Below are 26,187 nucleotides of genomic sequence, written 5' to 3' on the forward strand. Positions count from 1 at the left end.
TTTGTTTGGCATGTTTAATGTTTTGTTAGAAGAAGAAAACCCTTTTCAGGCAAGAGTCGTATTGCACTGCTGTACTAAGACAGTGGGTTTAGGCAGGCAGGAATTTCATAGGCTTTGGGTCAAAGGCAATAATAATAAAAAGTGGTGTGTTGTAAATATTAGGAACTTGGGATTTGCAGGATTGGGTGGATGGAACAGACCCTGACATGTTTTGGTTTGTGTACATGCAATTAAAGAGCTGTTGAATAGGTGAAATGAGTAAAATGCAGACAGCGTGTGTGAAATAGAGCACACCCAGACTTACTTGGCCCTGTGGTTTAAAACTAATCTGCCTGAGAGATCTACTGTAGTAACTGAGTGACAACAGGTGCAGCTCTTCTTACGCCGCTGTGAACTCAACCCACTGCTCTTTGATTCTTTTTAGCAAACACTTAACATGGCCAGCGTCTCAAGCATTTTATACGTTTCAAAACCAAATAACTAGGTGCCACATTTTTTTCTCCTGTTACCTGAGAAGTATTCCCTTAGGACAAATTGCCCCCTTCTTTTCCTGTTTGACCCAAAGCAAGCCAGTACACCAGGCAGGCAGAGACATTGGCGTGACAGGTATAAATAACAGCGGTGTATGTGGATCTAATAATCTGGTTCTATTTCAAAGGTCGTGTATTAATGTATATGGCATTAGCCATAGTGGAACAGAGAAGAATTACATGTTTCCTATTGCTCTGCGATAACCTCTGCTGTTTTTCAGGCTCTTGCAGTACCAGTGCCCAGTTCTGTTTAATATAAAGTTTGGATGCTGGGAGCATGTGTGCTGTGTCTTAATTTTTTGTCTGGAACATTTTTGCCAAAACCACAGTCAGATCTGTGACTGTGTTAGAGCGGTGAATTGCTCGTTTTTGTAAAAAGCCTCGAGACTGTGGGGTGCATAATTTGGGAGGACATTGACAGCTTGGTGCAGATGTCAGTATGCGGAGAAGTTCACTTGAACAGAACCTAAGCCCTGGTTTTCAATTTGAATTAAAAATCTGTTTTGAATTTGAAGTTTGCAGAACAAAAGGAAAAACATGTTTGATGTTGTGACAGTCACACTCCATTGTTTCAGGTCTCCTTCTTGCCGTTAGAACGTCATACAGCTTTCTCAGTTTTTGATTCTTTGTATCTTTAAATAAATCTGGGCAACAGACCACAGAAAGTTAGTTTACCCTACCACACGCTATTTCTACTGGGACCTGACTATTCCCTATCCTAGATTCTGTAGGACTTAGTTTTGGTACGGTCTTCACCAAGGTGCACTTGATTTGAGTTCGTCACCATCAAGTCACTCTCAGTATGACAACCAGGTTGCACGGACATTTTTCATTGAAATGATCCATTGAATGTATTTTGTGATTAAACTGTTACACTGTTAATAATGCCTGCAAAATTAATTATGTTAATGAGTTGTAATTAATTTCTGAACAGTTAGGATGAATTAAGCAGATCCTTTTGCTTTGGAATCAAGAGCAAAGCTTCCATTCACTTCAGGATGGTCAATACAGGGTACACTGCCTTTCCAGCTGGTAGCTGACTCATTTTTCAGGCTAACTCGTATTGTACTAACCCTCTTGAATGGAAAGTCATGAGTAAATACCTTATGGGGTCACTTTTCAGGGAAAAAACATTTATTTTAGTAACGATCCTTGTTACTAGGACTTTTATATTAATCTATACTCAAAATTAGGATGACTTGCAGAAGACTTCCAAACTCTGCAGTTATAGAATACGTCCCAAACTGTGTTTCATTGTCAGAGATAGCAAGTATTCTCCCAGACAAGGCAGAATCTCTGCAGAGTTGAGAGTCATGTCCTTGCTTGTTTTATCCCTTCTGGAGCATGGGAGATGGTGTCAGCAACTAACAGACAAAGCGTAAAGCTCTGGCAACTCTCAAGTAGGTGTGGAGAAGTTTTTTTGGGATGTTTATCTTTTACATACGTTTTTATGCTGATAACTAAGACCATACTGTATTTCCCATTTTTTAATGAGTGTATATGATTTCCTTCTCTCTATAAAGTACAACAGGGTGAGAAATAATACTCAGAATGGGTAGAAAATGTGGGAAGAGCCACGTATCAACTAACGTTGAGCACCTGAGTTGCTTTGGCCATGAGTCTAGCTGCCCTAGAAACTTGTGAAGGTTAGTGGGAGCAATTAGTTGCTTCCAGACAACATTTTGGGAATTATCAGTGTGTGTTCAATCACCACAGACTCCCTGAACCTCATTGTTTTCTTATGAGGACGTTCTGCTGGTGGGTTTTTCAGAATGCTGAGATTTTGGTCATACAGGACTTAAGCACATCCACAGTCGGTCCTCAGTTAAAGATGTGCAAATCTCAGAGCTAGACACTAATAGAATGGGTTGTGCAATACGCTGTGCCCAGCCAAATCAACTTTGTAATGAATGTGGCAGGGATTTTTTTTTTTTCTTGAGGCTGTTGAATGCAAGTAGGATCCTATAGTTCTTTGTAGACTAGAATTTGTAAGAAACTCTAAACATAATCATCTTCTTGTTGAAAATCTGGTTTAAATAAAAGTTTTCCATGCAAAAGGGTTGTTTTTTTCAGTAGGAGTATTCTAAGCAAAACATTTTGTTCTGAACAGGGAAAGGAAATCCTTCATTTCATTGTATTGGGAATATGCTTGAGGAAAACAGTCTTCAAATTCATGGTATTTCAGCCTAGCTAAATATGGTCTGTGCTGCTGAGGGTTTCCACACCATGTCTTCTCAAGTCCTGCATTAGATTAGGCAGTCAGGAAAGGACTGTTGCCTAGATGATTGCCTATTAACTCAGCACCTTTGAACCTAGCTGGTCCTGGTAGTGAAGTAAGGGGAACATTTGCTTCTATCCATCTGGTTCATCGTGCTTCAGCTAGTGCAAGTCTGATGTTATGGCCAAATTATTGAGGCAATACTGCCAAATAGTTCAGAAAAAAGGAATATACCACAGTGAATATCAGTACTGTTTCTGTCTACTGTCTGCCCTTCATCTCATAAAATTTAGGAGCTGCTGTGAAATAATACACAATTTTCTAATAGTTGAGGCTTTCTCTGAGGTGTAGCGATTTGGTTCCTTGGCTCCCTCTTTACCGTAATGTCTTTCTGGATATGTTTTTTCCAAGTTTCAAGTCATGCTCTCACTTTCTCAGGGTGATACTCTGGAGGAGAATTTCTCAGCGATTGCCCATAAAGTTAATAAATATCTATGCTATGGGTATTCAAAGGTGAAAAACCATGAACAAACTGCTCTGTCTACGTGTGCCTACAGCGCTCCAGGATATACAAATTGGGCAGCTGTGTGTAATTATTAGAGCACCTCATCAGGTAAGTGGCAGGGATTTGAGTTCCACACATCCAGGTTCTTTTGAAGCATGTGTGAAGTTAATCTGTCGTTATGGGCATCTCAAAGAAATCCTTTTTTCTTCAACTATTATCTAAGAGACCACAGTGCCTTTCTGCAGTATAATACTTTCTCGTAGATATTAAGGATTTGTATAAAGCTATATTGGTCAATTAAATGTGTACTTTTTATGTGGCAATTGAGTAGCGGCAAGGGTGGAATAAGGAGCTTAAATCCCAGAGAACTCTAAATGCTCCGACTGTGTTTACAACAAGCATTTTGAGGTTGTTGTGGCCATGAAAATAAAAACCTACCAACGTCTCTGAAGAATAGCCACAAGCAGGTTGAAAGCCTACGGGTAAGAATAAGAGAGCAAGGCAACAAAGTGAACCTTGTGGTTGATGTCTACTACAGGCCACCTGATCAAGGGGAGCTTATTGATGAAGCCTTTTTACTCCAGCTATGGGAGGCATCGCACTCGCAGGCTCTTGTCCTGCTGGGGGCCTTCAACCACCCTGGTATCTGCTGGAGAAGTATCACAGTGAGCTGTAGGCAATCCAGCAGACTCCTGGACTGCATCAAAGAAATGCACGTAGTACCTTAAGCCAGGTAACAGACAGCCCCACCAAGAAGGGATGTGATACAGGACCTGATGGTCACCAGTGCAAGTGAGTTAATTGGTGATGTTAAGACTGGAGGCAGCCTGGGCTGCAGTGATCATATACTGGTGGAGACACTTACAGATCTGCCAGTTAATTAATTTGGGAAGAGGTGTCCTTCCCAGTTCATGTTGTCTACATTGTATTAAAAATTCAACCCAGAATCATCTGTTTATGCTTCCTCTGCAAGCACTTTGCATTTATTAATCTACACGAGCAGGATGAAGATGCTCACAGTCCCATTGCCGTTTCATACTAGACTATGTTCAGCCCAGCCATATCGAGTAAGAGAGCTCCAATATGCTGGAATTCGGTGGATTGGCAAGGGCCAGTCTGTCCCCGTTCACACGGTTTCAGTGGGCCTGTACACGTAATGTGGTGTTGCTCACGGTGAGCTGGATGGAGAGTTGGCCGCTGTTTAAAACACGCTCTTTGGAATCCTCCAAGGCTGCTCCGCTTTCGCTTTGGATAAGCGTGGAAACTCAGAGGGAGTTGCTTTGGGATCTTTGAAAGTGAGAAGCCATGACATTGAGCTCTCGTCCTTGAAGCATGTTTCAGGGTGTGGCAATAGTTCATAGCATAGATCTAATTAAAAAAATACATGTTCAGTTCTGATGATAATTTGTTATGATTTGGTATTTACCATATTTGGGAAAACTTGATGCATTATTGTTTCACTCTTTATGTCTAAATTTTTCCTAAAGTGATGAAATGATCTTTATTTCAAATATCCTGTCTTTATTTTTCCTTTTAATTAGAGGTTTGAGCTGATTTGGGGAAAATGTTTATTTTTTCACAGTATTTTCTTTAGCCTAGAATTTATTTATTCAGCCAGTTTTTGTCAAAGGGCCTAATTAGATTTCTGTGTCTGCCTTTTAAATCCTTGGAAATTGGAATTTCTTATATCAACATTGTCATTGCTGTAGTTACAGGTCATGTGCTTTTCTGTTTTCAAACCAGACATTGATTTGTAATTGCCTGATTTATTCTTAAACTGTTTAAGAAAAAAAAAGGGAGGGGGGGTGTGTCAAAGCTGTTTGAAGAGTAACCCTGGAGTAATCTCCACAGTATTTATAAGGATATAAATAGTTATCTCTATTTCTTTTTTTTCCCCCCAGAATGGGTAATGTTAATAAATTCTCTCATTGCAAAAAGCAAACAATGCACCTTTGTAAACAGTGGGATTGTAACGAACATCACCAGTCCTCTGGTTGTGAAAACATGCTCACTCCAAAACAACAGAATGAGGTGAAACGCGATGCATTTAAAATGTACGTTTCTGTCCTGGACGAGAAAATGGGAGTACGGGGAGTCCATATAATCATCTGATCTGCTCAGTGTCACATAAGAGGATGGATATACACTGAGAACAGTGCCTTTAGCTGTCCCGCTCCATGAGAATCCTGCTCTCACTTGTATATCCTTGATTCTCCTTGTAAACCCCCCAAACGTGGTGAATCCGAGTTCCAGGTGATAGTTTTCTAGCTGTGTGGAAAGGCTCTTCCTGTTCTTTTTTGGCTTTATTGTGTGTCCAGTATCAGCGTCTAGAAGCCTTCGCTTTGGTTTGTAGATGGTAAATAAAAACAGCTAGGCAATTCTGTGATTCTGTGGTTTCTTTGCTAGTTTCTGTTACTGTGTTTTAATGGAGGAGAGGCACTCACTGTTGCTTTCTTTGTGGCGTATTTCTATATAAATGAATGGGAAACTATGGCAAGGATGTTTGTCAAGCTTGAAGTAGCAGAATTCAGTCCCTTTATGGCCTCTTTTTCAAAACGACCAGAGCCTTTATTATTTACTGCGTGTTTTTTGCTACAACTGTAAAATTAGAAGTTCTACTTTGCCTGGGCAGGAAAAGTGCAATGGGATCTGTACTAGCAGCAAGTATTTTATGTGAAGTTTTGTCTCTCCCTTTGGTGGAATATTTAGTATTTTGAGTATCTAGTTGGGTTTGAGCGTGTTTTATAGGTACAGGTTGTAGGTGCTGATACACGTGACATTCTTTGGGACACCTCGCTGTATCTGACTCCCAGCTTTGTTGCTGTCTTCTTTTTAAGTTTCCTGAAGGCAGCAGTCTTGCTTCTTTGTTCAGTAATTCTACCTTGCTGTAGATAGTGGGGTCATTGTCCAGAGCTGGTTTGCCTAGGCATTATGGTAAAGTAAGTAACAATATGTAGTAAAATAAGAAGACTTTTAGTCTAATTCTCCTTATTTAGGTCCCTAGGTAGCTGACTTGGATGAAAGGGAGGGTTTACTTTAACTCAAAAAATATTTTTTGTAGACAGGAATTTTGTTTGGATTTTACTTATGCAAAACCACAAGAAAAAGTCAAATGCTTCAGCAAAATTCAGTAAAATTGCTTTGGAGATACATGTTCAAATTTTAAGATCCTAATAAGAAGAATGTGTCTGTGAAAGCACGTCTTGGCTAAAAATGAGTCACAAATAATCTGTCTTGTAAGACACCAATGAAAATCCATCTCTGAAAGGGGGTTCTCTTTGAGAACAGTTATAATGTGGTGTTTCCCTGAGATGCGTCCGAGATGTCTTGCACCTGATGGTATGGTAGTATTCCCGAGACTACAGGCAGCTGAGATTTTCAGTAGTGTTTAGCGTTTTAAATACCTTTTAGTTTATTGACTTTTCAAGCACAATTAAATACTGATCTTCTGAGATGGTTCTTAGTGTTCAGACAGAAAACAGTCTGTGTAATACTAAATCTTTAGGAATGTTATTCATATTTTGGGGGAATGAGAGGTTGAGGATATGGATCATTTTAGGAGAAAAACTTTCTGTTTGCTATGGTAGACATTTCCGCAAGTTCTCTTGTTAATACTCTGCTCCTGCAGTCTGCCCTTGTGATGCTGTGCTGTCACAGTGAAGTTCAGCGTCAGCTTATCAGGAATAAGACTTGAAACTGGAACTTAATATTGCACCCGGCTGCGTCATGGCTAATGCTGCTTCAGCATGTCACTGAATTGCCATCGGCTTCTGCTGAAATACAGACCTAATGGTAGTGGTACTTGAGCACACGCTATGCAGAAGCTCTGGTGGTTGGATGCGATTTTGCTTCTACACATTCACCTGATAAAGACATTTTGTACCTGCAGGTATTGAAGCAGTGTCATTTAACCCAATTATCAGTGCATACATAATCTCCTGTAAATTGTAATTCAGCTTGAACATAACTAATAGAAAGTCTTTCTAGGGACATACTGTGTGCAAAACATTGCTATTTAGGTACAGCCTGGAAAAGCAGGAATATTTCTCTGAGCTGCTTGCTAAAGAGCTGTTATGTTCATGCCATGCTGTCTTCTAGGCATATGCATGGCCTGTTATTTGACTGATTTATGCAGTGAAGCGGCCAGACCAGGAGTTGTTTCAGCTTAGAAAAATCTTAAACATAAGGTCCTTTTAAGGTATCTCAAGACGTGCACTCCAAAGAGTAATCAATTTTTTTTTAATGTTAGCATTATGCTTGGAATTTTTGACCAGTGAATGAAGAGATCATTTTGCACAAATTTCTTTGTAGTCACAAGTTTAAAACTAAAAGTGTTCATTTGCCTCATTCCATGCCTATATTGTCCCTTTTCTAGGTCCCTCTGTACAGTAGTGTGCAAGTGGACGTACACTTCAGATGGAGGTTGGGATGACAGTTTCTGGGAAATGATCGGTTTGGAAGATTTGGTGAAGGATAAGTATGAAAAAATAGGTAAATCTGGGTGTTGTTTTGTTTTATATCTGTACAAATACAGTAAAAAGTTATATGCACGTATATATATAAAAGATACACACATATAAAAAGATCCTTTGCTGTATTATTGTGAATGTCAACAGAAATGTAGCAGGACTTGATGAAGCTTCAAATGGGTTGATAACAAGGCTGGATGCCTTTCCTAAGTACACTTTTATTTGGCATAGTCATCAAAAACTGTGTTTAAATTTTATACCTTCTACCCTTCTGAAAGGCCTGGCTAGCCTTTTCTACTGCTCAGCCTCAACAATGGAGCGGTAAATGGGAGCCTCAGCAATTGATTACATGAAGGAAGCACCTGATACGGGTATAGTGGATGGCCGGCCACAATGTAATAATTTATAGCTGTTACTGATAGCATGTTTTGTGACTTGTACCAATCTCTCTTAATTTTCAAAAAAAAGTGCTACTTCTGCTTGTTATTATCTTCATACTGTTTTTTTCACTCTCTTAGAGCCTTAACTTTAATTAGAATGGTAGCCTTGCTAATAGCAATTCCTACAGCAGATATTCATTAAAAGTCCATAATGTTAATATACCAGAAAATTTCCAGGATAACTTTATTAGACTTTCCCTGTTAAGTTAATGGACTTTTAATGGATGTCCTAAGCAGACATGTCATTAACAAGAATATTACCAGACATGAATTAAAATATGCTCATTCATCAAAGTTAATTATCTGAAATCTCCTTTGATTTTTTTTTTCATGTCTGGCACTTTGAACAAGTTTGTACAGCAGTTTAAATGCAGCAACATGAAATGGAAATGGTGTAGGGAGGACTGTAGTGAAATGAAATGTAATGAAATCTATAAAATTTTCTGATCATCACAAGATATATTATAAGTAATTTTCAAGTTATCAGAAAATGGTACTTGAAAGCTTCCTTGAATAGATTTCAGCTTTTCCCCCTGCAACTGAAACTGCTTATGCAAAGGTATAAAACCTGGTAGGAGTAGTAGGCTTTTAGCTTCCTGAGGTTTTAATTTGAATACAATTCTTATGACATCTATCACATGTGTCTTTTAGCAAATCTTCAACAAGTTAAAATAAGACTTGCAATAAATACATGTTTTTACCAGAAAATTGAACATCTCGGCAGCTGGTGGTCTCATGGAAGAGTATTTTTAAAATAAATTATTTATGAAGTGTAAGCTAAGGCTTTTATACAATATTTATGCAATGCACTTCAAGGACAGTGCAAAGCAATTTGCCATTTTAAGTAACTAAACATACATGTTTTAAATGATAAAGTAGCCATTAATAAAAAGGCCCTTTTGTTGTGATGGAAGCCTCATAAAACTAGTCTATATATGGCTCAACATTTAGCAAGACAAAAATCATTAATTTCTAATATCAGGCTTACATTTTTGTTAAAACACAATGTTTACAAAATAAATCAGCAAATTAACTTCTGTTGATAGGTGTTTCTTGCAAGACAAAAATGTTTTCCTGAGCTAATGGGGAAAGCGTCTAGTTCCCTGGGCACTTGCATTGATTTTCAAGAAATGAACCACAGAGTACCTGGGTGCATCTCAGCTGGAATTGGAGAAGCAGAATCTGACCTCCAGAATTGCACCAAACTATAGGCTAGAACTTGAAGCTTCTGAAGAGCACGTACTTTTAGTCACCTTGAGAAACCCTTTGATTTTCAGATTCTGGGTCCGATTACCTTAGGTGTATCCAAAGTATAAGACAGTTTTTGTTTTGCATACTAATGCTGAAACCTGGCCTTAGGTAGAATGTATGCTTATTTCCATGACCATTTGTCTAACCTTGCGTTTTTAAAAAGGAAAGTGTTGCATTCATTATATTTAGCTGTGTGATAAAATCACAAAAAAAGCAGGACAGTGACGTTCTTTCATGTGTCTATGAAGAGGGAGTAAGGAGCTCTCTGTATGAATGTGGAAACCAGGTAGCAACTACTCCTTCATTCCTTTGAGTTTATCTTCTAAACTGCACCTGTTGGAGCCCCTTGGAAGGGTTTAGCTTCAGAAGGAGACAAAAAGACACCAAAACAAACCAACTCAGTCCCTGCCCAGAAGCTACTCAACAATGCTGAGATCTGCGTTGTGTGCTGCGGAATTGCTTTACTTTCTGCCACCCCTAATCTTACCAGTGTCCCTTTACATGGGAAAACAGGAATGGTAGCATTGTTCCAATAAAAGTTTAGGGAGTTTGCTTGTTTTAATGAGTGTTCAGTGTTGTTGGACTTGGGAAGAGCACTCTGAATAAGCTCAGCTTTCTTTTACTTAATTTAAATTAATCAAGACTGTGTAGATCCACGTACCGGGAGAGTGCCATTCAGTCACTGGGGCGGCACCAGTCAAACTGCAGCTGGAACGGCCTTGTGTGGTAGAAGACTCCTTCCTACCAACTCCCAAGGTGTCAGCATTGGTGGCGAGGCACCGTCACTGCATAGACCTCCTCCAGGAGCCCACAAATGCTACACTGAGCACAACGAACACAGGATCACACCTTGCACAAGCTCAACTCAAACTGTATTTATAATATTGCTTCAGAGTGCTGTTGCCTAAATGAACAGTCTCAGGTGCCGTTAACTTCAGCACATTATACCAAAGGCAGGCAATTTGTTTAAATAACTCACATGGACGAACAGTCAGAGTGTGTGTTTCCAGGGGGCACATCATAGTGTGCTACGGCTGACAGGAAAGAATTTGAAGCAGTAGATTTAGCTGGCTGGCAGATTAAGGAACTCAAAATTGCCAGATAACGTAGGTAGGAGTAAGTTGAAGGAAGGTTGTACATGGTCAAAACCCCTCCTAAAATGAAAACAAAACCAAAAACCTAAGAAGTGTGAAGTAATTCTAGTGGAATTTCCTTTTCTGTTCTCAAGCTTGTCCAAGTCCGTGTATGTCTGCTCAAGGTTTGTTTAGCTCAAATACAAGGATGTATTTTTATGCCTGCACGTTCCCCTTGTAAAGACAGATAATAGTAATTTTCTCACATATCTCTACTAAAAGATTAGTAGGCTCTGAATCATCGTTTCTTTCTAAACAAAGCAAAATTTCACAAGATAAAATTAGCAACATTTTCTTACTGTAATAAAAGTAAATGCATAGTTTACCAGTTTAAAATAGGCAGAAAAGCTATGTGTTTTTTTAATCTCTACTGAAATCATTCTTTTTTCCAGTCCAACTATAGAAGAATAGTTATGACTAGACTTTTTTTTGAAGTAGCTTTAACTTTCATGACACTGGAAATATTTATGGAAATTACCTGAGAACAACTTCTTTAATGTACATATTTCTTTATTCTGATAAATACACTTTTAAGCGTCACTTTTAAAAAGCCTTGCCCTTTAAAAATATATTTACTGTAATCAGAGTGGTGCTTGTGGTTCCAGGTAGTACGCTTCTCGTAGTTTCAGTTTAACTTAACATATGACCTTGTTGATAAGGGAGACCCTCACATTTGACCTTTAGGATCTTCCACAAACCTTTCCCACATCAAGGCGTGGGTTCACATATGAAAATTCCCAGCCCTTTGACATTTCACGTTTCTCAGAGCAGACTAATCTTTCAGGGAATCCACATAATAAGTTGTTTGTGGTCCCTTCTGTACATTGTGAATTTACTGATCACGTTTCTGAAGGTAAAGAGTGTTATCTGGAGATACTACAAAATTTATTGATCCCATTAATTTGCCCACCAAGAGAGTAGAAGACGGCTTGTATTCAAAACCACTATGAAAGTGTTGTGTGCTACAGGCATTAGCATTTTTCTGCTGTGGTGAAAGCACATGATGAGTATCTCTTTGTGGTATTATAAAACCTAGAAAGACATTAACAATTCCGTTAAAATTTCATGTACTATAGACCTCTTAGGGTACTGAAGCGTATATTCCATTTGGAGGAAAATGCCTGATAAATTTTCACCACGGCCATCTACTTCAGGGGCTACTTAAGGGACCAAATAACGATTTTTTATTGAATAGTAATATTTTATGCCAGGTCTTTTTTTGGTTGAAGATGATGCCTTTGTCTGAGAGAGCATTGCAGGTATTGCAGAATAGGTTTTATTTTTCTTGTAGATCCTGTGTTGAAGGCTAAAATGCTCTTTTGTAAAGGGGTGTTTTCATCTATGATGAAACAGTACCCTGATTTTAATGAAGTATTTTTTTGAAAAGCAAGCTTCATACTTGGAAATATAGCCCTTCAACATGATAAGGATTTAATAAACCCATTTCCCAGCTTTTTCTGACTAGGAATTTACAGCCACATCCTCAAAACTGAATAAATACACAACTCATATGTATGGGTTCTTTATGAACATCTGAGGCAAAACTGAGAAAAGTATTCAGATTGTTTAAATCTCCCAAGTTTTACGGAAATTCAATGCTAACCTTAAACTTCCAGTGCTTGAAATTAAGATGCTAATGAAAATAACTCTTGCATGGACAGATTGTGATACCGGCGGATAGGGTTTTGTAGACAACCATCATCAACAATGCTGTTCACAAAATGATAAACTCCTTCTTAACGTTACTTGATTTTTTTTCCCTTAAACTTTCGTATGACTGGATAATACAGAGATGAGAGTTTTATGCTTGTCTTCAAGCAGCACATCTCTCTGTTTCATAGCTCTAAAACTGTAGCTTTGCTTAATTTGCTTTAGCATAAGACTGGTAGAATTCTTTCATGTTTGATTTTGACTTTGCAGGCGATGGTGGTGTGAGGAAGAACACCTTCTGGTCCTTATACATCTCTCTACTTAAATCTCACTCTGTATCTTTTACCCACTTGTCCTTAGCCACCTTAAAGAAGAATGCTTCCCATTTTGCACAGATTGCCTCAATCCATCTCCAGTAGGATTTCTTCTGATTTTTTTTTTTAGATTTTGTTTTCAAATTTTGGCACTGGGTTTTCAGTTATGAAGGGTCTGACTTGACTCTCAAGCGCATTTATAGTTAGTGGCCTTTCCTCCTATGCGTCAGTAGAATAGCACTCTGCCTGTGCTTTAGCGTACAGCCCTAGCACTTTGCAATCTCTTGTCCCTAACTATTCCCCTAAGTCCGGGACTTCGGAGATTGGAAGCTTGGTGTTTTCATGTACCTGAGCACTTGTGTATGCCATTTTTTAGCACCCTGAGAAGAAGGATCTGTAGAATTTTATGACTGGGTGTTCTGCTCTAATGCTCTTTTATTTGTAGTACTTATTCATGAATTGGTAATAAAGAAAATTGTGTATGATTTGGGGCTTTGACAAGATCGCTGTGACTCTTGATTGGTACCTGCTGTCATTCTTACTCTGCACAAGCATTACAATATGCTGGGTTTATGGTGTTCCTTTAGGCATTCAAACAAGTGGCAAAACAGCAGGTTGTTTATTCATGAACATGTTATTATATGAATGTTTGTGTTGCATCTGCCAGCGTCTACTTCCACATACAAATGTGGAATGGTAATGAAGATAATGGTTTTGTATACCTCACTTCTTACACTTAAATAGAATCTGCTTAGGTTTTGTATTTTGTCAGAACTAGTCAGTTCTAATACTTGGAAGTTCCACTCGTTTATTTACATTTAGGCTGAAAATGGAAGGTTCAGTCCAGGGTGGGAGAATACAGTCAATATTAACTTATGCTACAAGAGATGTGAAGGGAGTGGTCAATCCCTTCGTTCTGCCAGTTTTCTATCTCTTCCAAGGCCTTTGATGCCAGATGCTCCAGAGTATATGAGGGATTTCCTTGAAGGCTGAGAGAAAGGGATGATTTTTTTTTTTTCAGGTCAGCTTGTAGCTGCCAGTTCTTCATAACACTTGATTGTAACAATGAGCTTTAAACGCCATACTTTGCAAATGGTAGAGGATAATAAGTAAAAGGATTCTCTTAAGTATGGGGTCCCTTTATCTGTCTCTCATTGGTCTTTTGCTATCCCCAATAAATTACAACACGTTGCAATTTCAAACAAAATTAAAAGGATGAATCAGAGGATATTTACACTTACATGCTGTCAAAATCCATGGAATTTACAACTGAAGACTGTTCCAAATATGCTAACATTTTTCTGGCTTCCTGTCATTTCAGTCTGTCCAAGAGCTGTAGCAACTGTAAAGGAGCTGAAACTGGCACAGTGCAAAGAGGTTTTAGGGTGCCTCCTTCCTCAAAGCTTCAGGCATTATTTCATAATATATGATTCAGCAGTAAGAAGTTAGAAAAAATTTTTCTCAGAAAAGCTACACGTTCCTGTGATTTCTATTTTATTTTATGTTTTTTCCATCTTGAGGTCACTGACTCAGATGAATGGTTGAGGTTAGAAGGGACCTCTGGAAATTATCTAGTCCAACTCCTCCTGCTCAAAGCAGGTCACCTACAGCAGGTTGCTCAGGGCTGTGTCCAGTTGAGTTTTGAGAATTTCCAAGGATGGAGACTCCAAAACCTGCCTGGGCAACCTGTTCCAGTGCCGTGACCAACTTTCCCCAATAAATTTTTTCTTTTGTTTAAATGTAATTTCCTGCATCTCAGTTTGTGTGTGTTGCTGCTTGTACTGTCTCTGGGTGCCACCAAGAAAAGTCTTGCTCTGTCATCTTTACTCCCTCTCATCAGATATTTATATGCATGTTGATAAGATCCCCCCCACCTCCAAGCATTCTGTTTGCTGGCCTTAAAGTCTCAGGTCTCTCAGTCTCTCCTTGTACGACATGCCTCTGTCATCTTTCAGGTTCTTCTCTGGACTTGCTCCAGTATGTCCACGTTTATCCTGTCCTGAGGAAGCCCAGTATAAAACACAATGCTCCAGATGTGGCCTCCCGAGCAGGGAGCAAGGATCGCCTCCCTTGGCCTGCTGGTGGCACTCTTCCTATCGCACCCCAGGAGGCTGTTGGCCACCTGCGCTGCAAGGGCACATCACTGGCTCATGTTCAACGTGGTGTCCACCGCACCTCATGGTCCTTTCCTGCCAAGCTGCTTTCCGGACAGTTGTCCCCCAGCCTGTCCAGGTGCCTGGGGTCCTTCCACCTCATGTGCACAACTTTGCTTTTCCCTTTCTTGAATTTCAGGAGCGTCCTCTCGGCCAGTTTCTCCAGCCTGAGCTATTCCTCTTTCCAATAACCGTTCTTTAAGAGGCTGGGCTAAACTTGGATAGCTCAGGTTTCTTCACAGTGTTTCCTGGGTGACATTTTCCATTCCTCTTCCACTGTAAGGAGAGGAACCATCGTTCACCCTGCTTATCATCAGGTTGAGTCCTGGCAGATGGTACCTTTCCACTTCTCCCTCATCTCTGCTGCAATAAGTGAGGAGTACTCTGTGGTGTTCTTTCATCCTCAGGCTACATCATGGCTTAGACAACTAATAGCAAAAGCACAGAGCTTTCAAAAGAAAAAAAAATTCCCACTGCCCACTTCTAGAATTCCGGTCTCAGGCTCTGTCTGCCTGAGGAATTCTCTTTTCTTCTACTCTGTCAACTTTGTGGACTTGTGAACTTTCTCTTTCTTTGTAGTGTAAAAACCAGGAGCTTTTTCTTTGAATTTGTTTTTAAAAGTCATTGGAGAAACTTTGAGCAGACTTTGAGCCTGTTGTGATTGTTTAATATTTAAATTTCTCAAATATCCTTCTTTCTTACTTTTTATACAGTTCTAAAAAAAAAGAAGAGAGGAAAAAAAAGCATTTCTCAGAATAGTTCTGGGTCATTTCTTCTTTTTACTTGGCTCTTCCTCTCCCTGGTCCTGATTTGTTTTTCATCTTCTTTTTTTTTTGCTTGAGCCTCACACTGAGATACCTGTTAAAACAGTGATGTCTGCTTTATGAGTCAGGATTCACAAAAACAGAAGGGCTATTTCAAACAATTTGCCGACTTCCTCCAAGTCAGAGGCTGTTGACTCCCTAAAATTAATGTTTAAGTAGTTTAAAGTGTATCTTAGAACCAATCTTGATTTTATAATTTCCTGTGATGGAGAGCCCACTTCAGACTTAAAGCTTGTTGATTGTTAGTTGCTGTCATTTCTCAAAATTAATGAATTAATTGAAGAATACACCTTATTTTTCATCTGAACTTTAACTTCCTACTCCTGTCTGGCAGACTGCAGTGACGTGCCTGACCTGCATAGACTGCAATTTTCTACGTTAAAGGAAAACACTGAGCCGCTTGAGGTTTTTCACCAAAACTCTGATGTGAACTGTCATACTTCTCAATCCTTGTAATTGCTTTCCTGACTCATTTCTGAACCCTTTAGAATGCATCAGTATCTTCTCAGTACAGGTATTAGAGCTGGATACTGTGTGAACATGGTGGGGAATAAGCTTGTGCAGGTATCAGAAGCTTAGCTGAAAGATTCAAAAGCGTCCTTTCAGTAACTGATCAGGTTATTTTTGGTCTGTCATTTCTTTCAGTTTTGAAAAAGGGGTATTTTTTTTTCTTCAAAGAGGGGTTGCTGTCATGTGAATTATTAAAAAACATCCAGTAATAAAAAAAATTCTTTTAAGTAATAATCCATAGTTAATACAAGCTAAATTGCCTGTATAATCTTTTTGATGTGCTTTACCAAACCGAAGTCTGGTTACTTGCGACTCTCAAAGTATAATGATAGTCACGTCATCTACGTTGATCATCTTTGCATTTAGAGAGACTATTAGGAACCTTGTACTGCAAAGTGCCAGAAATCCAAATTATCAGCCTATTGAAATTATTGTTTCCGAGCAAAAATATGAGATCAGGTGGCTGAGTTTGGATGCAAATGCATTGCATGTAGTTACTTAGTAAGACATCCAGATATACGTATTGTATACCCACAGGCCTGTCAGCATAGCGAGTACTGAACCATGCATTACAAGAGATTTTCATTCTGCACTGTTTCACTGAAATCTAGTAATGAAAACTCAGTCACGTCCGTCAATGTACATGCCTAACGATCCAATGATGCAGAATGCTTTTTTTCTTTTTCTTTTGACCTTTAACCAGGAAAGCTTATTATTTATACATGAAGTAGCTCTCTTTCATTTGGACAAGAAGGCAGTAGGCTTTGTTGAAGTAGGCACCTATTGGTCTGCAGACCAATTTACTTTTCAGCTTAATGAATCAGGATCTGCCTGCACATAGGTTGCCTGCTTTTGCCAGTGTTTAGCAACCTAATATGTCTGCCTGAAGTAATTACATGTTAGGTAGTTGAGATGTAGTTCAGCCAAAGGCATAAGCTGGATGGGAGAGTGGGATGGAAAGGACCCAAATTAGATGTGCCTCAAGCTACTGTGGCAGCTCGCATAGGCAGAGATGGATTTTGAACTGAAGAAAGCCAAAGTGATTTTGTTTAACCGACTGTTTTTCTCACTTTTAAATAAGCTGGCCTATAATATCACAATTTGTTTGGGTTTTCCTGAATGAGAATCCTGAAGTTTTTAACTGCCAACTAGGAAATTTGATGGAGGGTATTTCCATGTTTAGAAAGCCCCAAATCTGACTGTTTCTAACACCCTTTAACCAGCATGCATTCAGCCCTGAAAAAAAAAGTAGTGTCATAATTTTATAGTCTGCATCATTATCCTGCTTCCTTCTGATCTTAGCACTATCTATGTTTGCTAATCAGCTGGGTTAAAAATTGTAGACCAATCAGCCATACACGTCTCCGTTAAATATGAGTATCGTATGTAAGCCAGAGGGATATTTGGTAATGTATTGTGTGTGATATACGGTTGGGACAATGTATCAGAAGAGTTATAATATTATTTATTCAGATTCCGTGCATATCCCAGACTTTTGGCATTGCGGAGATTATTATAAAACACAGAAATTGGAGATTGTCTACAAGCTTTGTAATGAACAAAGGGGGGAAAATCCTTAAATTGCCTTTTGCACAATCCATTTGGATGGACGGTCCTTCTTTTTACTAAGGTCCTGTTTCCTTTGATGACTATTTTGCACCCTTTTGTTTAACTAGATAAGTTCTTCAATACATGTTATATATCGCTTATTTAACAGGCTGTCTGTTTTGTGTATTGTCTTTTAAATTAAAAAGCATTTAGATTGTCCAGTTTGGGGGAGATGATAAAATGGAGACAAGTTTGGTTGGGTTTCTTTCTGAGCTTGCTGGAATTTCAACAAGGGATTGAGATATCCAAGTTCAAGTTTGCTTGTGTCACGATAGTGAAGAAAAGGGACTTCTATTTTTTAATTTTTTTTTTTCCTTGTATTTACAGCCAGATATAAGTGCTTGTGAAATGCAGCCGCGTTCCGCATGATAGATGAAAAGCTGTTCTCAGGGAGTATGTCATAGTTGAGTCAGCTGGGCCCCCTGCTGCGCTCTGCTTTTGTTATTTTTAAAAAGCTCGACATCCTAAAGTACCTAGTTCTGTTAAATATTAGTAAGCCAGTACAGTGAATTTTGATTACTAAACTTGACTGAAGATGTATTGTCTGCCTTGTGTGTTGCGTCTGGTAAATAGCTGGTTGCTGCGGTAACCGCCTAAAAAGGTAGAGGGTCGTTGGTACCACATAAATTCTTTAAACAAAACCTGATCATAGCAAATTCTAACATTAGTCTTCGAAGAAGGATAAAAGAGGAGGAAGAGATTCAGACAGCTTTTTCCTTTTGTAAACTCGCTGCTTTATAGGGGAAAAAATAGCTAGAAATAGTCTGTCTCATACGGAACGAAAAGGTTGTGGATTAAGGCATTGCATTAGTGAAACAGCTGTATGAATGTGAAACAGAAAGTTCTCCAGCTTCAGCCATTATGGGTTTGTTTGGTTAGGTCTAATTTTGGAAGTCATTATAGCAAAGGTAAATGACTTGCACAGGAGACTACTGTAAACAAAAGACTCGATACATTTACTTTGGCAGGAGCCTTGAGAAGCCTCAGTCCTTTCACTGCCTCTTTTATGCAGCCTCTGTGCTCCTCTCACTGCCCGCCTCTGTGTGCTGGCGGCTCCCATTTCCCTGCCTCCCTCCCCGCCAGCTTCTTGCCCCTGACAGGTAGGATTTAAGGGGGGCAGCACCTGCCCTTGAATTGCTGTGTGTAGCTATAGAATACCTTTATTTTTATAGCAGCTGTCCCTTGACTTTTAAAGCTACTGTGTTTTACTCAAGTAAGAATCTGTTCACCCTCTCCCAGTCTAGTACTGGAGTACAATCTGTTTCAAATGCTTTGCTTTTTAATTGTGGCTCCTCTTTGGTTGCTTTTTGTGTTTTTTATTTTAATAGCTTTATACCTACAGCTTCTAAGCATACTGACGCCTGGCTGAGTTTTCTAGTTTTTCAGTGAAGAGTAAACCATGAGAATCATAATTCCCTTTCCAGGTCTGTCAAGGCTCTGCCTTGCGGTTCAGTCAAGGCTCTGCCCATTCCACACCTACTTACTCACACTTGTGTGGGTGGGGAGGCAACTTCCATGATGACAGAAGGAGTGCCCCTGCAGAGCCCACTTCTTCCCTTTTACAAAGCTCCTCGTGAACATATTGTATGGGTCTAGCAGGGCTTTCATGGATTTCTAAAGCTGGGATGATGAAGTAGAGGGGCAGAGCCAGTGTCCTCTCCTTGCTGCGCTTGCTTGCTGGCGCCACTTTTCTGCGTTCCCTGGCTGTTGGGTGACCTAGGAGACTCCCCTTCCCAGTCGCTGTCATGAGCGACTCCTGACTGCTGTCGCTTCCCAGATTGTCAGGAGGTGTTTTCAGTTGAGGAATAATTGCTCAGGTTTACCTTGACTCCTAAAACAGACAGTGCATACTCTACGGTTAATTCCAATTTTTTAAATACAAGATTATTACGTTGCATTTTCAAATCACAGGAAACCCATCCCTGCAGGTTCTCACACACTTTATGCGCATGGGGGATAACAATGCTGCTGGTCTGATACGTAACTAGTACAAGTATCTGGCACATAACTAGTACTAGAGGAGTCTGTAGGATCATTTTCTACTCCTGCCATAGAAGAGACGATTATCTTTATCTCTGAAAGTGCTCCCTTATGCTCCCTTAGTGCTCATTAACTAGAAATACAGTAATTGAGAAGCTGGTAGGAAAAGATTTTGTCTAATAGTAGCCCTGATCTCTAAAATGGAATTTAACCACATAATAATTACACACTAAAATGTTTGACCAGTACGACTGATATAAACAAGCCAACCATGGAACTGAGTGCCTGGAAAGAGGTTTTATTTTGGATTAATTTCATCTCATGCTGTATATACAAGATATTTGTATGCTTTCAGGTCAGCTGACTGATTCTGAAGAAAACGATGTGGTTTTAGCTGCATGAACTCTTTTGAACTTCCTTCCACCTGCAGGGTCTTTGAATGTCAGGAGAAGCAGACAACTTTGTTTTACTGGTATTATTCTCCAATGTCTTAAAAAACCAGAAAGGTAATAAAAAAGTTCTCTTAAAGAGAAACGTCGTCCTCTCCAACTTATTGGGAAAAAAAATGCTGAAGATAGACCTCTTGAAAAAGCTAGCAAGACGTTTTGACTTTACGCTAAGAATTAATAAAATATAGACTTTTTTCCTGTGAGAAGGTAGCTTAATGTCATCACTTCCTTCTGTATAAGCTAAATGGTAAGGTTTACTTACTGGCCACAACATTTGCATATAAACCCAAAGTCAAGTGCAAAGGTTTGGGCTATAGATACTGGTTTTAAATTTCCATTATGAGATTCAGCCTGGCATTTCAGAGGCCGACGTGTGGCTCTCAACAGAATAGAAACTCTTGGAGAAACGAACACCGAGAAGCTGTGTGTGCCGTCTGGTCACAAAGTGCTCCATGCACTGCATCCGTCAGGAAGCAAGCACCTTCCTTAGAGCGAAGAACCAACATCAGTTACAGCAAAGACAAAGATCTAAGTGATATGTAAAATTGAAGACCTGTTTTCCACCTGTGAATTTAATATCGTAACCTTCTTTTCATCTAGCAGTAAGGTCATATAACTGTATTTCTAGAAGATTATGCTCATGGGCATTACGGTATTCCTGATATTGTTTGATATGCTATTCCTCTGCATTATTCTCTGTTGTGGAGAGTGTTTTACTTCCTTTCTACACATCAGAATGGAGACAAACGCAGATGGGACCTACCACCAGGCTCCCTGGTGACAGGACTGAGAAGGAAGGGTTGCATTGCTTGTGTTCAGGCTGACCATGATGTTCTTCATACTTCATAAGGCCAAGGCAGGCTCAAAACCGGATTGTTTAAGCCTGTGAGGAAATACAGCTGCAAATGGAGGAATTTGCTGCTTAAGCCAGTTTCTTTTTCAGAGTTTCTGTTACTATAGCCACCCTATTCTGAGTAGAAACTGCTGGAAAGGATGGAAATGGAAAAAAAAAATTGGTCCCTGCCTTGTGCAACAGGTGGAGTTTTCAGTTGCGGGCATGGGCTGAGCTGAGTCTGGTTCACATGCCCAGAGAATGGCTGCAGGCAGCCAAGTCAGTAACTACCACGAGAACTTGGGATTTCATATCTCTTGGAAAGATGCCAGGCAGAATTTAATTGCTTGTGGTGAAATCTTTCTCTGTGGCTAGATAGGACATTGAATACTTTTGAACTTTTGAATTGCTATGGGACAGCCTGATCTGGCATGCTTGTAGTTAATATACAGACAGATAATGAGATAGTTCTTAATCAGATAGAGTTCTTTGATGCACTTTTTTGTTTTATATATACCACACTAACTTGAGGGAGAGGAAGGGAGTTCTTGTAATAACATACACATTTGTTTTTCTGTTTAGTAAATTGACAGGTGTTTGGTTTTTCTTGTGTCTGCCCAGGAAACCACGTCTTGTCTCCTGGAGAGTCTGTTGGAAACGGTCTAACGCCAGAAGCTGCCAAAGATCTGGGTCTCCCTGCAGGGATTGCGGTAGCAGCGTCTCTCATTGATGCACATGCTGGAGGACTAGGTACTCAGTCATGTATTTACTATTCTTGGAAACAAGAATGTATGGAATTAATTTTAGAAAACCATTTTTCTCACAGCCTGTTTTGTATCCAGCAATTCGCTCTGATGCTATTTTTATGAAATAGCAGAACTAAAATAAAAAACCCATTGCAATAACTGCTAATATTGAATATCTGTTTATAGAAAGGGTCTATCACTGTTTATTTCTTTTCAGCTGGATTTCCAAATTGTGTATTAACTTCTCCTACTTCCACTTTGACTGAAACACCATTGTGCTGGCATGCCAGCGTGCTGAGAGTTTGCATCTTCTGTTGCTCAAAACTTTAGGGATAGGCAAGAAAAATAAAAAATGAACATTCTAAAGGAGAAGTCTCATGTCTGAGGCTTGTTCATAGTTAGTCTTCCTTCTTGATTTTACGAGCGATTCGTGTTTCATTTAAATAATGCGATAGAGACTTTTTCAGGTACATTTGTGCTAGCACAATGTGGGATACATACCAAGACCGCTGCTTTTGGTCTAGGGGGTTAGAATATGTAAACACTGTGTGTCTAAACTAGCAAACAAGGGTAGAGGGGAAGCTGTTCACTGCACGGCATTCCCCTTCTGCGACTTTGAACTTTTTATCCATAGCTGGAGTGGGAGGCCTGATGCTTAGTTTTTTTTCTTTTCCAGCACAATATTCTGATGTGCCCAGTTTCGACTGTGTTGAAAAATATTTGGTTAGGCTCAGTGGCTTCATTTTCTTACTACGCTGTTTGGCCTTATCACAATACGGTCAATAACAAAGTGATTCAATGTAACTTTTTCAGCAGGAAATTGAGGTTTTTTTAGTTTGATAGGTTAGAAAAAAGCCTCACCTCAGAAAGTTTCAGTGTTATCGAAACAGTACTGTTCAATGGAAATCTATTGCTCATCAGAGTATTTTTCTCTAGATCTAAGTGAAATATGATTAGCTGCTAAAGTACCAGTGCGGTGTTTTGTATCTATCTCATTTATTCTTCTAGAAGTTGTGGCCGGGAACTTTTTAAATGTTTAAGTCCACTTCCTTTGCTTCTGATATCTGTTTCTGATAAGCTTAAGTAATCATGTAGATTGCTTTTCTTATTACCTCAGAAGGATTAGATACAGATCCAGCTGCAAAAAGGAAGCCTGAGTTTCAGCGTCATAGTTACAGATGTGTTGTGTCCCTACTATTGTGACTTACCTAAAAATCTGTTTGTGTCAATTACTATCCTAATTGCATAAAAATGTGTTTAAAATCTGTGCCCTGGTAGTTTTTTGTTCTTGAAAAGGATGTAATAATAAGCTGACCTGAAATAATGAAGTTGCTGAAAAACTGGATTGTCACAGGGCATGTGAAAATGACACTGGAGGGTCCTCATTTAATTGGCATCATTATGCGAGTACTGGATTCAGAGCACAAAAAGTGTGCCCAGTAAATTTCATCTGCTGAAATCAATGAACTGAATTTAAAAAATAATAGAGAGCAACTGTCTGTTCATTCGCTATAGACTTCTGTAAAGAAACCCTAACATTAGAAACATACAGTTGCTGGCACCCAGCAGAGTAAAACTTCAGCGGATAGAGACAGTCTGCTTACGCTAGTTCTGTTGATCAGAATATGTTTTCCCAGATGGCACCACAAACACTAGCAGACTACTGAAATCATTGCCAGGAGAAAAAAAAATAATGTATAGGTTGTTGTTAGAGAGGGAGAGACGCATTACAGAGGGAAGAGTCGGTAACGCCACAGGAGAACCTGCGTGCTAATCACACGGTATCTGAGTAGAGTCTGGGAGAAGAGGAGGGATTTAAGATGCAACTCATCCGTCTTGAATCTGGGAAGGGTAATAAACAGGTGGGGAAACTAGCAGGAAAAAAAAACAGTAAAAAGGAAAAGATTTGGATAGCAAAAGGGACAGCAGGAGCAAAAGGAGAGCTGGAGAGTGCAAATGCATGTAAAGAGAATGGTGTGGCTACATCTCAAATACTGAATAGCTCTCTTTTATCCATCGCCATTAATAAAAATAACCTAAATCTAGTTTAGTTTAAACCTAGTCTAGTTTAATCTACAGTGTGTAGAATACAGAGCTGAAAATCCTGAAGGAAAAACAGAAAAGCAAAAGGAGAACACAGATGAGAGAGCTAAGAAGTGAAACTGTGTTCTAATTAAAAGATATTAAGGACAGCAATGCACTAAAGCATATTAATCTTCTAATGTTGATAGAAGAGGCACAGAAGAAAAGAAAATAGAGACGAGATATTTGAAACAGAATTAAAACATGAAAACAGTGGAAATAAATAGTTCTTGTAGTTGATGTAAAACTTCTGTTTTGAAAAGGTGCTGATGTGTGTTTTAGTGCTTACTCTGCTGTGATCTGTGTTGAAATATTGAGGCTTACAATTTGTTTGAAGGATATGACTTGTATATTGGTAAGCATTAGATTAGTTTGTGAGACAACAACATCCAGTGGGTGTCATTATTCTTATTCTTGAACACAGTCTGCTGGTTGTTTTGAAAATAATCGGTAACAGCAGAGTAACGGAAAGGGCTCTTTTGTATCCTGGAGGCTAAACCAAAATGACATGGTGGACATCTTGTTTTCAGTGTTAATAACTTCTGACACACTGTTCAGATCTGCTTTTGGCTGGAAATAAGGTGTGTTTTTGCTGGACAGGTTCCTGAAGTTTATGAAGGCTTCAAAGTTTTGAGTAAAATAAGGTAAAGAATTATGTAATGCATATGTGTGTGGAGGTCATCTGTGACTCCTGAATCAGTCCATCTGATACCTATTATGGAAAAGTAAAAATCTGAAAGCCAAGTAGTTATGTCTTACATTTTGACCTACTGTATCAATTTAAAAGAGCCTACGGATACAAATGTGACTATGGGAGGCCAGTCTTTTGTGACTGGCCTCATAAAAATAATGTTTATTTTGCACCTTTAAAAAGACGTCAGCTTTGTTTCAGCAAAAGTAATAATTTATTATACAGTATCTAAAATAGTTTGTCACTAAAATGTGGAAGAGATCCAAAAGGATGCAAGCTAAGCATTGCCTGCTTTTCTAAAATCTCTCCTACAGTTTGTGTGGTATTTGCACAGACTTCTTGTTCTCAGTCTCGCTTGAGAATCTTCAAAAGATTTTGAGTCTGTCTCAGAGTATGAAAAATTCCAACTAAGTTAAAGGTGAATGTGACTTATAACAGCAATTAAATTCTTTTTAGTGAATAAAATATCTAAGCTTTCATTGTTAGGAGAATGTTCCAGACTTATTTGCTGTCTGACTCCAATTAATCACAAATAGGAAGACTCTAGCAACTCTAAACACTAGTAAAGCCACTGAGAAAATCCCACTGATTTCAAAAAGGCCCAGAATGCCTATTTTGCAGAATGCATGTTTTCTTAGTGATTGAAAAGTATCTAAACACGAGACTCTTCAATTTTGTATTGTTTGTGAAAATACATTTGCAGCATATGTGGACAATTCAGTTTAATAGATTTGTTCCCTCTGAAGTGTGAACAATATTTTTAACTCCTTTAAGAAATTCTAACACAATGTACGGGAAATTGCCTTTTAGACAACCCTATCCAAAATTCTTAACATGAACTCATGCGTGTCTGTGTTTGAGCAGGGAAAAATAAAGCATAAGAGGGAGAAACCATACTTTTAGCTTTCTGTTGTTCCTTACAAATAAACTCTGTGTATGAAAGCTATGCTATTACATAGTTACAAGCCAGCTAGGATAAAGGGACATAAGGACAAATTTTTGAAGACTGTAAAACTTCAGCCCTTAATTTTCTGATTATTTAGATAACTTCCAACCGTGGTAATACCATCATAACCATGGCAATCACGGTAATACACACCCCGACAGACCAATTTGAATCTTGCAGTGGTGACCTAAACAAGAAGGTGTTAATGAAATGTGGCATCTTTTACGATGTCCAGCAAATGCTTTCCTGATGCTTCTACAGTGAGGAGAAACATTATTCTTTTTCAGCAGGATGGGCAAACTGGTCATCTGCAATGTGCAGTCTGGTGACCAGTTTGCCAGTTGAAAAGCAATGTTCAAGAAAAAAAAAAGACAAACAAAAGGATATTACTTGTTGGGCTACTGGGTTTTGCTGGGTGCAGCACAACGTGATGCAAGAATGCAGCTCAGGAGAGGAGGAGGAGAGGGCAGAATTTCCACTTTAGCCTCCCCTTACGTGAATTAAGCACGATGTGATGCATGCTGAAGCTTGGCTGTAAGCCTGCCACTTCTGTAAGCAAGCTCCTGGCTCCTCTCTGGCATCTCCTGGGCGTATGTTTCTGCTGCAGGCTGAGTGCTTGCTGAGTTTGTCCTCTGTCCTGTCCTGTCCTGTCCTGCACGCAGAGGCTCCTCAGAGCCAAGCGCAGTTCCTCTAAGGGAAGTTTTCTTCCTTTACATGGTTCTGTCTGACGTGGACAGAACAGCAGCGGCAGTCAAGACAACAAAACTGGCAGCCTTCCAGTCTCCTGCCAAGTTACCCTTTTCTCCAACTCATCCTCTGACAAAACACATCATACAGTGTATGCCTGATAAACTGT

At 39.3% G+C, this 26,187-nt stretch overlaps 1 protein-coding gene across 28 annotated transcripts in view; it reads left to right on the forward strand.

Annotated features, from left to right (window-relative positions):
- FGGY (FGGY carbohydrate kinase domain containing) overlaps positions 1-26,187 on the forward strand; it is a 327,883-nt gene that overhangs the window by 230,082 nt on the left and 71,614 nt on the right. For all 28 annotated transcript variants that reach the window (XR_012588585.1, XR_012588583.1, XR_012588584.1 and 25 more), the window contains 2 exons: positions 7,629-7,744; positions 21,488-21,616. Coding sequence is in view for 25 of the 28 variants with exons in the window: in XM_074596631.1 (XP_074452732.1) it covers positions 7,629-7,744; positions 21,488-21,616 (245 nt within the window). In the remaining 3 variants the exon portion in view is untranslated. The remainder of the gene's footprint in view (positions 1-7,628; positions 7,745-21,487; positions 21,617-26,187) is intronic.

This window comes from Larus michahellis, chromosome 8 (assembly GCF_964199755.1).
Source record: "Larus michahellis chromosome 8, bLarMic1.1, whole genome shotgun sequence".
Lineage (NCBI taxonomy): Eukaryota > Metazoa > Chordata > Aves > Charadriiformes > Laridae > Larus > Larus michahellis.